The sequence below is a fragment of the Oryzias latipes genome, chromosome 4, assembly GCF_053564925.1.
Source record: "Oryzias latipes strain Hd-rR chromosome 4, Olatipes_Hd-rR_3.1".
NCBI lineage: Eukaryota > Metazoa > Chordata > Actinopteri > Beloniformes > Adrianichthyidae > Oryzias > Oryzias latipes.
The window spans coordinates 7,774,115-7,786,885 of NC_136240.1; the positions used below are offsets into that span (position 1 = coordinate 7,774,115).

General features: G+C 44.8%; 2 protein-coding genes across 2 annotated transcripts; both read right to left on the reverse strand.

Moving 5' to 3' along the window:
* Window positions 1-367: 367 nt before the first annotated feature.
* On the reverse strand, window positions 368-3,504 carry ndufa11 (NADH:ubiquinone oxidoreductase subunit A11). Its single transcript, XM_004067648.4, has 4 exons — window positions 3,346-3,504; window positions 1,466-1,558; window positions 946-1,068; window positions 368-542 (listed from the first exon to the last, which is right to left on the reverse strand). The coding sequence occupies exons 1-4, from the start codon at window positions 3,422-3,424 to the stop codon at window positions 430-432; spliced, it is 408 nt and encodes a 135-aa protein (XP_004067696.1). The 5' UTR covers window positions 3,425-3,504; the 3' UTR covers window positions 368-429.
* Window positions 3,505-5,000: 1,496 nt separating this feature from the next.
* LOC101160304 (calreticulin) lies at window positions 5,001-8,259 on the reverse strand. Its single transcript, XM_004067649.4, has 9 exons — window positions 8,062-8,259; window positions 7,552-7,653; window positions 7,175-7,378; window positions 6,473-6,567; window positions 6,194-6,403; window positions 5,982-6,095; window positions 5,761-5,904; window positions 5,588-5,680; window positions 5,001-5,401 (listed from the first exon to the last, which is right to left on the reverse strand). Exons 1-9 carry the CDS (start codon window positions 8,147-8,149, stop codon window positions 5,204-5,206), a joined length of 1,248 nt encoding a protein of 415 aa, XP_004067697.1. The 5' UTR covers window positions 8,150-8,259; the 3' UTR covers window positions 5,001-5,203.
* Window positions 8,260-12,771: the final 4,512 nt, after the last annotated feature.

The window sequence follows — 12,771 nt, forward strand, 5'->3', positions numbered from 1 at the left end:
TAGTGGGTCTAGATGACCCAGCTCCCAATGTTAACCCTTGTGCTATCTTAGATGACCCCCACCTTTACATTGACGTGTTCTCCCTATCATGACAAAGGTGGATAAAGGTGGAAAGATTTCATGTAATCCATGGACACCAGTGAAGATCACAAATCATTGAAGAAAAAAGGTTCAGAGCACTGTCTAGTGGGTCTAGATGACCCAGCTCCCAATGTTAACCCTTGTGCTATCCTAGGCACTTTACTTTTTCTGTACACAGTTCAGAAAGAACTCGCTGAATGTGGTTCAGACTAAACAGAACCAGTCTAGGCGATGATGTGACCTAAACTGGTTCAGTGTATTCGGTTGGTGAAGTCAGACACACAGGTTTCAACAGAAACTTTATTAAACACATCTTTGTACAGTAAATGAAGCTCGCAGATGCTCCTCTTACAGTTTGGGGGGTCCAGCCACCCTCCAGCCCTCCATTTTACCCACTTTGGTTAAGAAGGCCACCGTCCCCAATCCCAGACATGCCGACGTCCCCGTTATGGCGCTGTGAGCTGCAGAAAAGGGTGGAGTGACCGCATGTCATTTCTGACACCTTCAGAAAACGCCAGTAACAACACAACCTGGTCCTAACCAGAGTCTAAAGTCAGAAACCTGTGTTCTGAGATCCGTCAGTCCTCACAGGTGTAGCTACACTTATCCACCCACCGTCACATTACAACCCGAGATCAAATCCTGGTCCTCAAATTAAACTGAAAAGGGTCAACACACGCACACACTCGGGGCTTTTCTCCTGTGTTTTCATTCCTGCTGCTCTGCTGTTTATTCCTTCAGTTACCTGACAGACGCTTCTGAATGACATGAAGGGTTTTATCCCAGCTATAAGCAGTAAAAGATCTCCTGCAGCACACCTGATGTAGAGATGAAGAGAATGATCAATGCCTTCATGATACTCACTTTTGGCTCCAAGGAAGATCCCAGAGGCGCACCCCCCGATAAAATAATTGAGCGGGTCGTCCGGAGCGTCACGGATCTGAGCGCTGAGACATGTGGTCATTCCAAAGATTGCTCCCAGAGCAGCTGAGGGACACAAAGGTCACAGTTGATGTCAGATGAAGGTCCTATCTCCTTCTGTTTTCCACCCTATGGTTTGCATAACGTTTGCCTGTTTCTCCAAATACTCTAGATAAAACAGCGGATGACGACATCATGATCATAGACAGTACGGAGTTTGGGTCAAAGTTCAAAACTCGTCTCATTGAAATCCCTTAAACTTTAATCTAAAGACTAATCCAGATTAAACAAGTGCGTTGACATGAACCCCCCCCCCCAATAAAAGAGATCAGGTCATTCAGATCCAAACATCATGGTGATTGACTTTGTGAGTGACTGTCCTGGAGTCCAGTCTGGTCCAGGCTGAGTCCCTCAGAAACACAACTAGAACCTAATGATGCTAAAGCATGAATGCTAGACTCACCCATGGTGACGGTGCCATTGGTGGCTCTCTGTACAGCTTCCAGAGCCGAGTCCGGCTGCAATGCCACCATGTGATAGGCTGAACCCACCAGACCTGAAACACACCAAACGTGCTGTGAGTGGGGGGAGCTATTGGCATGAGGATCACCGTTTAGGTCACAGTGGAGTCACAGCAATGCCACAGTCAGGACATGGTGGGACAGTCGAGTCACAGCTGGGTCTTAGTCAGGTCATGGTGGGACACAGTGGAGTCACAGCGGGGTCACACTTGCATGACAGCCAAAATCTAAACTGATAAGTCAAAGCAAGCCTGCCTCTCATAAGAAAGAAAGTTTAAAAAATGTGTATAAAACGGAAAAAAGAAACTTTATTGAGACAACACGAAGGACAAACAATCTTTCTGCGTGGCACAACCATGTAAAAACTTGGCCTACATATCCCAGTCCAATCTTGTACCCGACAGAAGAACCCTACATGCCTTTCCCCATTGAAGGATCCCCAGGGGCACATTTGGAATCAGTTGCTTGGTGGTAGTGGGGTTGTCCCTGAGAAATCCAAATTCTTGTGACTCTGCTTCCCTGAAAAGAATCCTCCTTCAAGATTCTCCCTCAATCCCCCCACACCCCTGGGGGAGTAAGCGACGCTCCTTTCTTGCATAGGTTTTTACAGACATTCTACCCCACAGAGCAGCTGGTCTCAGGGTGTGATGTCGTCTGCAGGTCAGCAGAAAAACTTGGCTTAAACCAGGAGACCAAACTCAGGAAGGTCTTCGAGCAATGGATCTCTACCACAGGGGTGTCAAACTCATTTTTACAGAGGGCCACATCAGCATAGCAGCTGTCCTCAAAGGGCCGGATATAACGAATACATGTAACTAAATGTGATAAAAAATAAATGTAACTACTCCTTAATGTTTCAAAGTGAGTTACGTTTCAAAGTGACAATTACAGTTGCATGGAAAACAAATGTTTGCTTGTTACTCTAGCATAAATCCTTTTAAATTTGATTCTGTCAGGTTAGGTTATATGGACAGTGTTTAAGTCCTAATGTATAGTTACCCAATTTGATATTTCAAGTCCAATTCCCCCTACATATGAATAAAAACACACCAATTTTTATTTTAAGAAATTAAAAACTTTTATTTGCAACAGACTGGTGAGGGAGCCCCCTGCCTTTGCCCAAAAGTGGCCGGGATAGGCTCCAGCAGCCCCGTGACCCCGAAAGGGAACAAACGGAAGGAGATGAATGACTGAATGACACACTTTTATGCTCTCGCAGACCACATAAAATGACATGGTGGGTCACATTTGGCCCGCGGGCCTCAAGTTTGACACTTGATCTAACAGATAGCTGGAGGTTGTTGAAGCTCCGCCCACACAAGTCCATATCCTCTCTAAAGTGTTAAACATCACTTGAGGACTTGGCCTTCTGGTGGAAGTGAGGCCCTCTCCTTCATCACTCGAGCAGAACCTGGAGCTTGTGGAGGAAGCAGAGAGCTTCATGGTGCTCTGAGTTCCATCAACCGACAGTCATTACTGAGTTTAAGCGTACTTAATGCTCCTGATGACCAGATCCAGGCAGGGGGACAAGAACATCACAGGGAAATCAGTCAGCCTGCCTGTCTGCCTCTGTCTGTGACTGTCTGTCTGTGGTGGAGGCACGAATTGGTCTCATTGCAGTCTGTCAAACTTTACGCTCCTCTGTTCGCGCGCACGATGCTTTTACGCCAGAACCGGAACCAGACAAACGTAGGGGTCTGAGCCGAGTCGATGACGTCACTGATCCTTAACTATCCCCTTATTTACCGTAGCTTTAGCATTAGCTTTGAACATCGAGGTTGCTCCAGAACAGACCAACTCGAAGCCTTTAGTCGAACCTTACCCAGAGCCGTGCCCAGTTTGGTGGTGATCCATGTCTTTTGGACACAGTCCGAACCTTCAGGAAGGTCCCAGTACCCCATCTGGATCCGAACAAGGTCAACAACGGCCTGACTGCGGGCTTCTTCTGCTGGATCAGGCACGCGGCGTCAGCGCCCCCTGCCGGACTGGAGTGGATACGTTTTACACGCAGAAAGTGATAAAATTATGTTTAAATATATTTTAAAATGTTTGAAAACAAAACATTTTAGTACATGAAATTGTTTGGGTTTACTGCTGTTACTAAAGCCTTTTGAACTGCACTTTGAAAAACAAATAAATGCCGGAAAATACAATGACGCTAATTCTACTGACATTTAGTCAATTTAATTTTGATGTACTTGAAGTAAATTTTTCTATTTCCAAATAGCATTTAATTTTGAAAAACCAAGTCCTAAAATCAAATGAAGCAGTAATTTAAGCAAGCAATTTCTGATTAATGGATTTGTATTTTGTTAAGGTATTTTTTGTGGAATAACAAATCATGAATAATCAAGTAACCATTTCAAAAATTGCGATCACAAGTCAGTTAATCTTTTTATACAGTTTGAGGTCATTTTTATGTTGCTGACTTTATTTAGGTAATTTCTAATTGGAATTTACATTCCAGTTTATAAAGTATGTCTTTTTTTTTATAAAGATGGAAAACAGTAGCTTCAGGTCCTTCTTACAGTAATCTATATGTACAATCCCAGTGAGATCTCGATGGTTCCGGTCTGATTTCTCCCTCTCCAGCGTTATAATATCCATGGTTACATAGAGTTTCCTCGGTGAAAGACTGCCACGCAGGAACCCTAGGTTGGATCCCCAGGGTGTGCAAAGAAAACACAGCGGCCTATCTGGGTCTCCCTGTGACTTACAAAATACAGGGTTGTCAGGAAGGGCATTCGGTGCAAAAACTCTGTCACTTGTTGTGACCCGTATAAGCCAAAAGGTCAACAACAATCCAGCTCTGAACATGGACATCACAACCGTGGCATTTTTTCCCCTCGATTTACCATCCACCAATCAATGAGAGAAGTGGTTTATGGAGCAAAATGTGTATTTCATAAATTTCATTTATCATGTCTTTAGAGCAATGTGTTGCTTGGTTTGTGTATTTTAACTGGCCACTTTTTAAGCACAGGGTGTTACATAACTGACAGTTCTTGCTCAGGACCACCTCTGCGAGGCCGGCCTCAGCCCGGTTCTCTTGATTGAGTTTGAGCACAAAATAATAAGAAAATAAAACAAGCAGACTCTGGGCTGGGGTGTCCTCTGCTGTGACTGCGCCCAAATGTAATGATCAGTGAGGAGCGTCTTCCTCCAGTCGTCTTAAAGGTTAAAAAATGTCCATCTTCTGCTGTGAGTACACAGCATTAGATCAGTAGATCTAGCAATAGAGTAGCAGTAGATCAGAGTTCAGGTTGAAGGCCAAGAAGTTAGGGGGGCAGAGCCTCTCATGAACGTCCAAAACATGTTTAAATCATCAATTAATGGTTTAAATCACCACTGTCCCTGAGGGAGAGAAACATTTTTTACATTCAGAATATTCATGTTTGATTGGTTGCTACGGTAACTCATCAGGTTTTTGGTTAAACTACCAATGACGTTTTCAGCATAAAGAGACAAGGAGACACCTTCCCAGGAAATCCACTTTACTTCCTTGTCTTCTTCCCATCATTCATACACAAGCACACTCACACTCACACACACACACACAGAAAATCCTTAACTGATCAGATTAAATTAGAAAACTGTTGAAGCAGATGAACATTAGGCTCCTCCCCTTCCTCAGACAAAAGCTTTAGGGAAAAAATGTCCATTGGTTCATCATCAAACTCCTACAACTCATCCTTCTGCTTAATGTCCTCATCGTCATCTGTTCCAGCATCCATGTCTTCCTCCTCCTCCTCATTTTTCTCTTCTTCATCGTCCTCTTCGTCCATTTCATCCTCATCATCCTTTTTGCTCTTTTCCTCTTCCTCCCTAAGTTTCCTTTCTATGTCCTCTTGGTCATCCCTCATTTTCTTCTCTGGGCCCTGCAAAAGACACAGAGCTTTAGAGATGCATCACCCTGTTAAGAACAAGCTCTTCAGGATGAGATGTTCTTGGTTTTGGACTTGTTCCTCCACTCAGAGATCAGGATGTCACACTAGGATACAACTCCCAGCCCAGTGCCTGCTAAACTCTCTTTCTCCTGATTGGCTGGTGCTAGGGACACTCACCTTGGTGACTTCCCAGGTTTCCTTGGCGACCTCCTCAGCCTCTTTGATGTCATCGGTGATGAGGAAGTTGTCAAAGATCGTTCCAGACTTTACCTGGGAGCAGAAGCACCCTTGTTTAGTTTACAGGGGCCACCCTCCCCCCTGCTGGAATCCCCTCAGGGGAAAACATTTACCTGCCAAAGGTCCAGGCCCAAGACGCCGATGTTGTCAAAGAGGTACATGTTGGCATCGGGAGCGTACTCTGGGTTGTCCACCTCGGGGTGCACCCATGCGCCCTTGTAGTTGGGGTTACTCATCTGCTTGGGTTTCCATTCACCCTGCAGGACAAGACGTCCAGTTATGAGTGACAGTACATCTCAGCCGCCGTGAGCAGTCCCCCAACCTCCAGCCTTACCTTGAACTCCGGGTTGGTGATCATGGGGGGTTCCCACTCACCATCCATGTCCTCGTCCCAGTCGTCAGGCTTCTTGGCGTCGGGGTCAGGGATAGTCTCAGGCTGGTCCCAGTCCTGGGGGACAGCATGAAATCTGTAAATTAACCCCACCAGGTCGGCCTTACCGGGTTCTACAAAGGGCTGTGTGGGAGAAGGTGACAGAGCTAACATGCCTCAGGTTTGGTATCACTGGGATCGTCAATGGTCGCCCGGTCGTCCCAGTCGCTGGGCTTCTTGGCGTCAGGATCCTTGATCTTTTTGGGGGGCAGCATGTCCCAGTCGTCCTCAAGAGAGCCTGACTCCACCTTCTCATTGTCAATCCTCACCTCATAGGTCTGGTCTGGATTCAGGATCAGCGTGTATAGGTGGGTCAGCTCATCATCCTAAACAGGAGGAGGAGTTTTAGGCTGTCGTGTGACCCCTCCCTCCCCAAAATGTGGTTTCTCAGCTACCTTGCACTTGATATCCTTCTTTATGAGGTGGTTCTGGCCTTTGTAGTTGAATATGACGTGAACCTTCTTGGTGCTGTATCCACAGATGTCGGGTCCTGCAAGCAGAATCCAGATGATACAAGTTTGTTCGGTTCTGGTGAAACTCCGCCTTCAAATATCTTTCCAACAATTAGAATCCAGGAAACCAAGTAAGGTGAACTGACAAGTTAGCGACAGCAAAGACGGTGGGTAACAAAACTCATAAACATAGGTTTGTCCAAAAAAAGGGGAACAAAAAACTTTAACAGAGTTCTGAAGTTACCTGATGGCAGAGTCCCGAACATTTTATCGATGAAAATGAGATTAAGGTTTTAACCTCAGTCTGTCTGCCGACATTAACCTGCTCACGATAAGGAGTGTGCTTTTGCAAGAGTTTGGGGATAAGAGACGTATCGCGATACATCTCATCTGAGCCCACTACAAAGCACCACAATAAACATTTTTATGGGGTACTGGTAGCGACGTGGCACAGAGTTTCGGTTCGGTACCAATCCCATGCAAAAACTAATGAGTACATATCTCATAACAACAAAAAGGGCAGCCATTAATAAAAAAATATCGTTTTGACAGCATTTTGAATCGATATAGGTATCGCCAAAAGAAATATCGCTATATATCTCTACACACCTACTAACTTTTTGCTGCCTTCGCCGCCAGACTTACCGAACATCACATAATACTTGGAGTCTCCATGCATGTCACTCTGGTCCAGGTCGGAGGGGAAGACCTTGACGTAGCCTCCTCCACAGTCGATCTTCTGCTCGTGCTTGACGGTGAACTGGATGACCAACGTCTTCCCCTCGTTGCTGAATGGCGGGAAGCGGGCGGACAGGGCGTAGAACCTGGCGTCCTGGCTGGTTTGGACTCCTGAAGTTAGAGAGGACAGTGGTTAAAGTCCATCAGAGAACAGCAGGAGCTTCTCAACCAACATCTGAACGCACATGTTTCTAGAACCCACCATCAACAAGCTCCTGAACATCCCTTCAAAGCCATGAGTGCGCTACAGAGCTGAGAGAGCCTTCAGCCTGCAGGTCAGTTACCTTTGTCTGCCTCAGCGTCTCCGTAGAACTTTCCAGAACTCAGTTTCCACTGACCGTAATCAGACTTGTGCTTTGACTCAAGCCATCGGCTCTTCCAGCCATCTGAAACACAGGAGATCAGGGTCAGACAGGTTCTGCTGCAGATGCATTTCCAGCTGAAGGTCCAGTTGAAGGTTCTGCTGTCTGACACGCCACAGGTCCAGCTGCAGATTTAAATTTGAGTCAGGGCAGGAGCTGCAGTTTAAGATGGACGGAAGAACTTAAAAGAACTAAAACTAAGGAAAGCCCGGCTCCTCAACCAGCATCACTAAGCTAAACCAGGATGACGGAACCGAGCTTGCTGCTGGTTCTGCAAGAATCACATGGGACATTTCAGCGAGAGACTTTAGCCCAGATAACAAATGGGTCCGCAGTTTAGTAGCAGGACTACAAGGCGGACACTTGCAGGTCCAGTTGGTCAAAACTGAAAACAAGAGCAAGAGGAAGCTGAAAAAAACAGCAGAACCGAACCTCCGTCCGTAAACTCCTCCCTGAAATAGACGGTGGCCTCCACGGCCACGCCGGCGAACAGAGCCAACAGCGCCGAACAGAACTTCATGTTGAAGCACAACAGGTTCGAGAACCGAGCCGATCCGAGCCAAGCGCACCAAGGACGCAGCGACGTCAAGCCTGCACAGATGGCTGCGTATCATTGGACGAACGCAGAGCCAATGAAATCAGACCACGAGTTCCTACTCGGAAAAGCTCGTGTAAAATCGGAGAATTTATGAGAGGGGCGGTTCGATACCAGCCGACAGCCTGTGTAGCATGTACGGCAAGCCGTAGAGGTTTGTAATGTACAACAACAACAACAACAACAACAACAACAACAACAACAAAATACCTGTATACGAAAAGTTTTTTTTTGCATAAAATCAAAAAATCATTTTGCCTGTCACATAGGCCTCTTTTCCAAACTTTGGCTACTTTAAATCTAAAGCGTGCTTTTTTGAATGAGGCCAGTGTTTTAGATACATTTAAAACAGCAGTTAATTCTCCACATTATATTATACACACATTAGAATCAGAATCAGCTTTTTTGGCCAAGTACAGTGCATGCACAAGGAATTTGGCTTTGGTGTCTTGTGCGCTTGTGCAAACCAGCAAGGTATAAAAATGTGTAAAGGGGTAAAGACAAAAGGATAAACAACAAAACAAAGAAAAGTAATATAAGGTGGATAATATATGAATAAATAAAATTTACTAAATAAAAACCACTAAACAAAAATGTAACAGTAGTTCCGGTGTGAATGTTTCTATGTTTTTGTTCCGTATTCTGGAGTGGTCAGGAGTCAGGAGTTCATCAGAGTGACAGCTCGGGGGAAGAAGCTGTCTTTGCGGCGAGTGGTTCTGGTGCACATTGTCCTAAAACGCCGCCCTGACGGGAGGAGGCTGAAAAGGTGGTGTTCGGGATGAGAGGAGTCTTTTGCGATTCTTCTTAAACCTGGATCGGTACAGATCCTGAATGGAGGGAAGGCTGGAACCAATAATTTTCTCAGCAGATCTGATGATTCTCTGTAGTCTGTTCCTGTCGTGTGTAGTTGCAGATCCAAACCAGGCCGTGATGAATGTGGTCAGGACAGATTGGATTATTGCTGTGTAGAAGATGGTCAGCAGCTCCTGAGGCAGGTTGAACTTCTTGAGTTGTCGCAGGAAGTACAACCTCTGCTGAGCCTTTTTCGAAGTAAGTCAATGTGAGAGATCCACTTAAGGTCCCGTGAGATGGTGGACCCTGGGTGAGCTGGGACAGTTTGAGGTGGAGGAGCTCTGGGACGATGGTATTAAATGCAGAGCTAAAGTCCACAAATGGGACCCGTGCACAGGTGCAACCAGCACGAGCCAGTTTAGCTCGTGCTGGTTTGCGGCGCCTTCCGTCCGTGAAACCCGGGTTCGACTCCGGGCTGCTCCCTGTTCCCTTCTCTACCTCTGCCGGTTCCAAGCCCGGTTTGAGAAGGTTGCGTCAGGAAGGGCATCCGGCGTAAAACATTGCCAAATTTACCATGCGACTCGTTCGCTGTGGCGACCCCTGATGGGAGAAGCCGAAAGTGGAAGAAGAAGATTTAATATTATGAATGAAATAAACCATAGTTGGAGCTTCAAAGTGGTGCAGTGGTTAGCGCTTTTACCTCACAACAAGAAGGCCCCTGGGGGATCTGAAACAGAACACCAATGGGAGACCTTTCTGTGTGGAGTTTGCATGTTCTCCCCCTGCATGCGTGGGTTATATCCGAGGACTGCAGCTTCCTCCTACCATCCAAAAACATTCTTCATAGGTTAATTGGTTACTCTAAATTGTCCCTAGGTATGAATGTGAGTGATTGTGGCCCTGCGCAAACTGGCGACTTGTCCAGGATGTCCCCCCATCTTCGCCCACGAGTGACCGGTACAGGCTCAGGCAGTCCCGTGACCCACAAAGGGACAAAACAGGTTTAGAAGATGAATGATGGATGAATGAAACCACAGTTGTTTCCCTTGCTCAAACAATGCTGCTGAGTTAACAGCTTATTGACTTCGAGGCATATTTTGCCATCTTGCTGCAAGATGTCATTGCTAACCATCACACCAGACCGTAACTTTGGCTTTGATTAAAGAATGAGTAAAGTAAAAAATCTTTTTGATGTTTAAATTAAAAGTCTCACTTCGATCATCCTTTGATCTATCTTTGAAGCATTCCCAGTGGGTTTTTCATTAAACTTCTGCAAATTTTAAACAAAATTTAAAAAAAAAACAGTGTCATTTTCTAAGACATAGTTTCTGTAGAGTGGTAGTAGTTCATCAGAAGCCCACCTCTGAGTTGTGGGTGGGACTGTTGGCGAGGAAGTAAGCTTCTGGGGGTATTCCAGGAAGCATGTTTAAACTAGCCTGACTTTAAGCCTGAACTCTGGCTGAAATCCGCCTGAACTTGCTTACTCTGGGTATGTCGGTTCCAAAAGACCGGATATGATTTAGCGTAATTACGCTCGACTTGGTAACCCTGGGTTAATGCACGTGCACAGCAGGTACATAAAGACATTCTCAATGGATCGCTGATTTCCAGAGTCACCATGGAAACGCGTGGTGAAAAAAAGAGAGCGCTATACTTCAGCGAGACGGAGTCTGAGATTTTAATGACGGCGTATGAAGATTATACGCCCATCAAAAAAGTAATACAGCTGTATCAGCTAAAGAAAGAGTTTCTGCTTGGAGAAAAAGAACGGACAAAGTTTCTGATCTTATTTCTATTGGAAGTTAGTAGTTGAGTTATATTTATTCAACCTAGTTTCTTACGTCTATTTAACTTAATCATTGTTTTTACAACTCAAATTTACATATTTATCAAACTAAATGTCATATTTCTCTGATTCAATTAAACGTTTTTCCATCTTAATTTGTTGTACTTCTTGAAGTTTGAGGAGGCTGCAGATATTCTCATTTTTGTAAAATTAAAAGGAATCATGGAGTGTGGATTATTACAGTTTTTCTCAAATGCTAAAACACAAAAGCCAATCCCCTAAACCAAATGACCAGTAGTCTAAACACATTTACTAAATCTAGTGACTTTTTTTAATATCATAAACATTTCACATGAAGATATACTTTGTAAAAACACAATCCTCCGTTCTCATAAATCTTAACACATTTGCCACAGTCAGCAATATTTGAACACAATGAACACACCTGGCGTCATTCATTACACACGACTCAAAATTGAAGACACTTGGTGCTAATGCTGTAACTACATGTATAAAAGCAAGTTCAGAGTGCACAGTTAGATCAAGAATTCAAACAAAAACAATGGTTGAAGGAAGAGTCAGGGGAAGAGGAATGGCCATGGAGGAAGAGGAGCAGGCCAACGAGAAAGTGGAATTCAAATCGAAGGAGGAGGCACACAAGGGAGAGGAGGAGGTCCAGGAGGGAGAGCAAGACAACCTCGCACCATCATTGTGATTGAGATGCGAGGAACGGTCTTTGATCATGTCATTGTCCATGGCATGACAATGGCTGAAGCGAACAAAGAGTCCGTCCAAACCTGAGTAGGTTCATCGTGGCCACCACTATCAGGGCATTCGACCTGAAGAAATGGAGGCAAAGAGGCCGTAACATCGTTGGCCAAAGAATCATCCCTGACCAATGGGGGAGGGGACAATATTCCTCTTTGTGCGGCCATGGGTTTGGAGGAGCTTGTCCACAACACCATCCTGGGCCATCACATCACATTTATGTGATCATTTGGGACAATGTGAGCTTCCATAGAACAAACCAAATCAGAATGGCTCACCACCGACAGTAACCACTTTGTAACCCTTGTGCTATCTTAGGCACTTTACCATTGGGAGTTGGGTCATCTAGACCCACTAGACAGTTCTCTGAACCTTTTTTCTTCAATGATATGTGATCTTCACTGGTGTCCATGGATTACATGAAATCTTTCCACCTTTATCCACCTTTGTCATGGTAGGGAGAACACGTCAATGTAAGGGTGGGGTCATCTAAGACAGCACAAGGGTTAAACGTCTGTCTGCCACCCTACTCCCCTTTCCTGAACCCTATAGAGGATTTCTTCTCATCTTGGAGATGGAGGGTTTATTTTTTTATTTTTGTACATTTTTTTTACTTGTCCTGTCCAACAGCTGAGCAAGCAGATCAGAGCTGAGTGCCTGTTGTATTGGACAGATTTTATTGTTAAAATTGGGGTTTATGAATCTTCAGACAGACTGAGTGTAAATTTGTGTAAACCCCTTTTGTATTTGAGGCTAAGGTTTATTTATAAAACTTATATTTGTATGCATTCCTTGTTGGACCGGATGGAAAAAAAGAAACAAAAGAGGAGAGAAAGAAACAGGGTGGGATGTCAGAGATAGGGGATAAGGGGTTAGAGTGGGGGGTAATCGATATTACATAGTTGAAGCATAAAAGTGGCGTGAGTATATTAAATTACATAACTTAGTTCACACAGCAACTTTAAGTTGACTGAACTCCAAAATATGATTTATCTTAACTGAAGCAAATAATTAAGTTAGATCAAAGTAAAAAGGTTTATTTTTCCAACATCCATACGTGGTCTTATCACCCTCTCACGGTGGAAAAAGTATTATCTGAGCTTCTTCATCCACTAAATCATCTTCAAATGGACACGTCATGCTGCTTCACCTCTCTGAAAACAACCTAACCTTCAACTAAACCTGCTCCAGACCAGGTTAT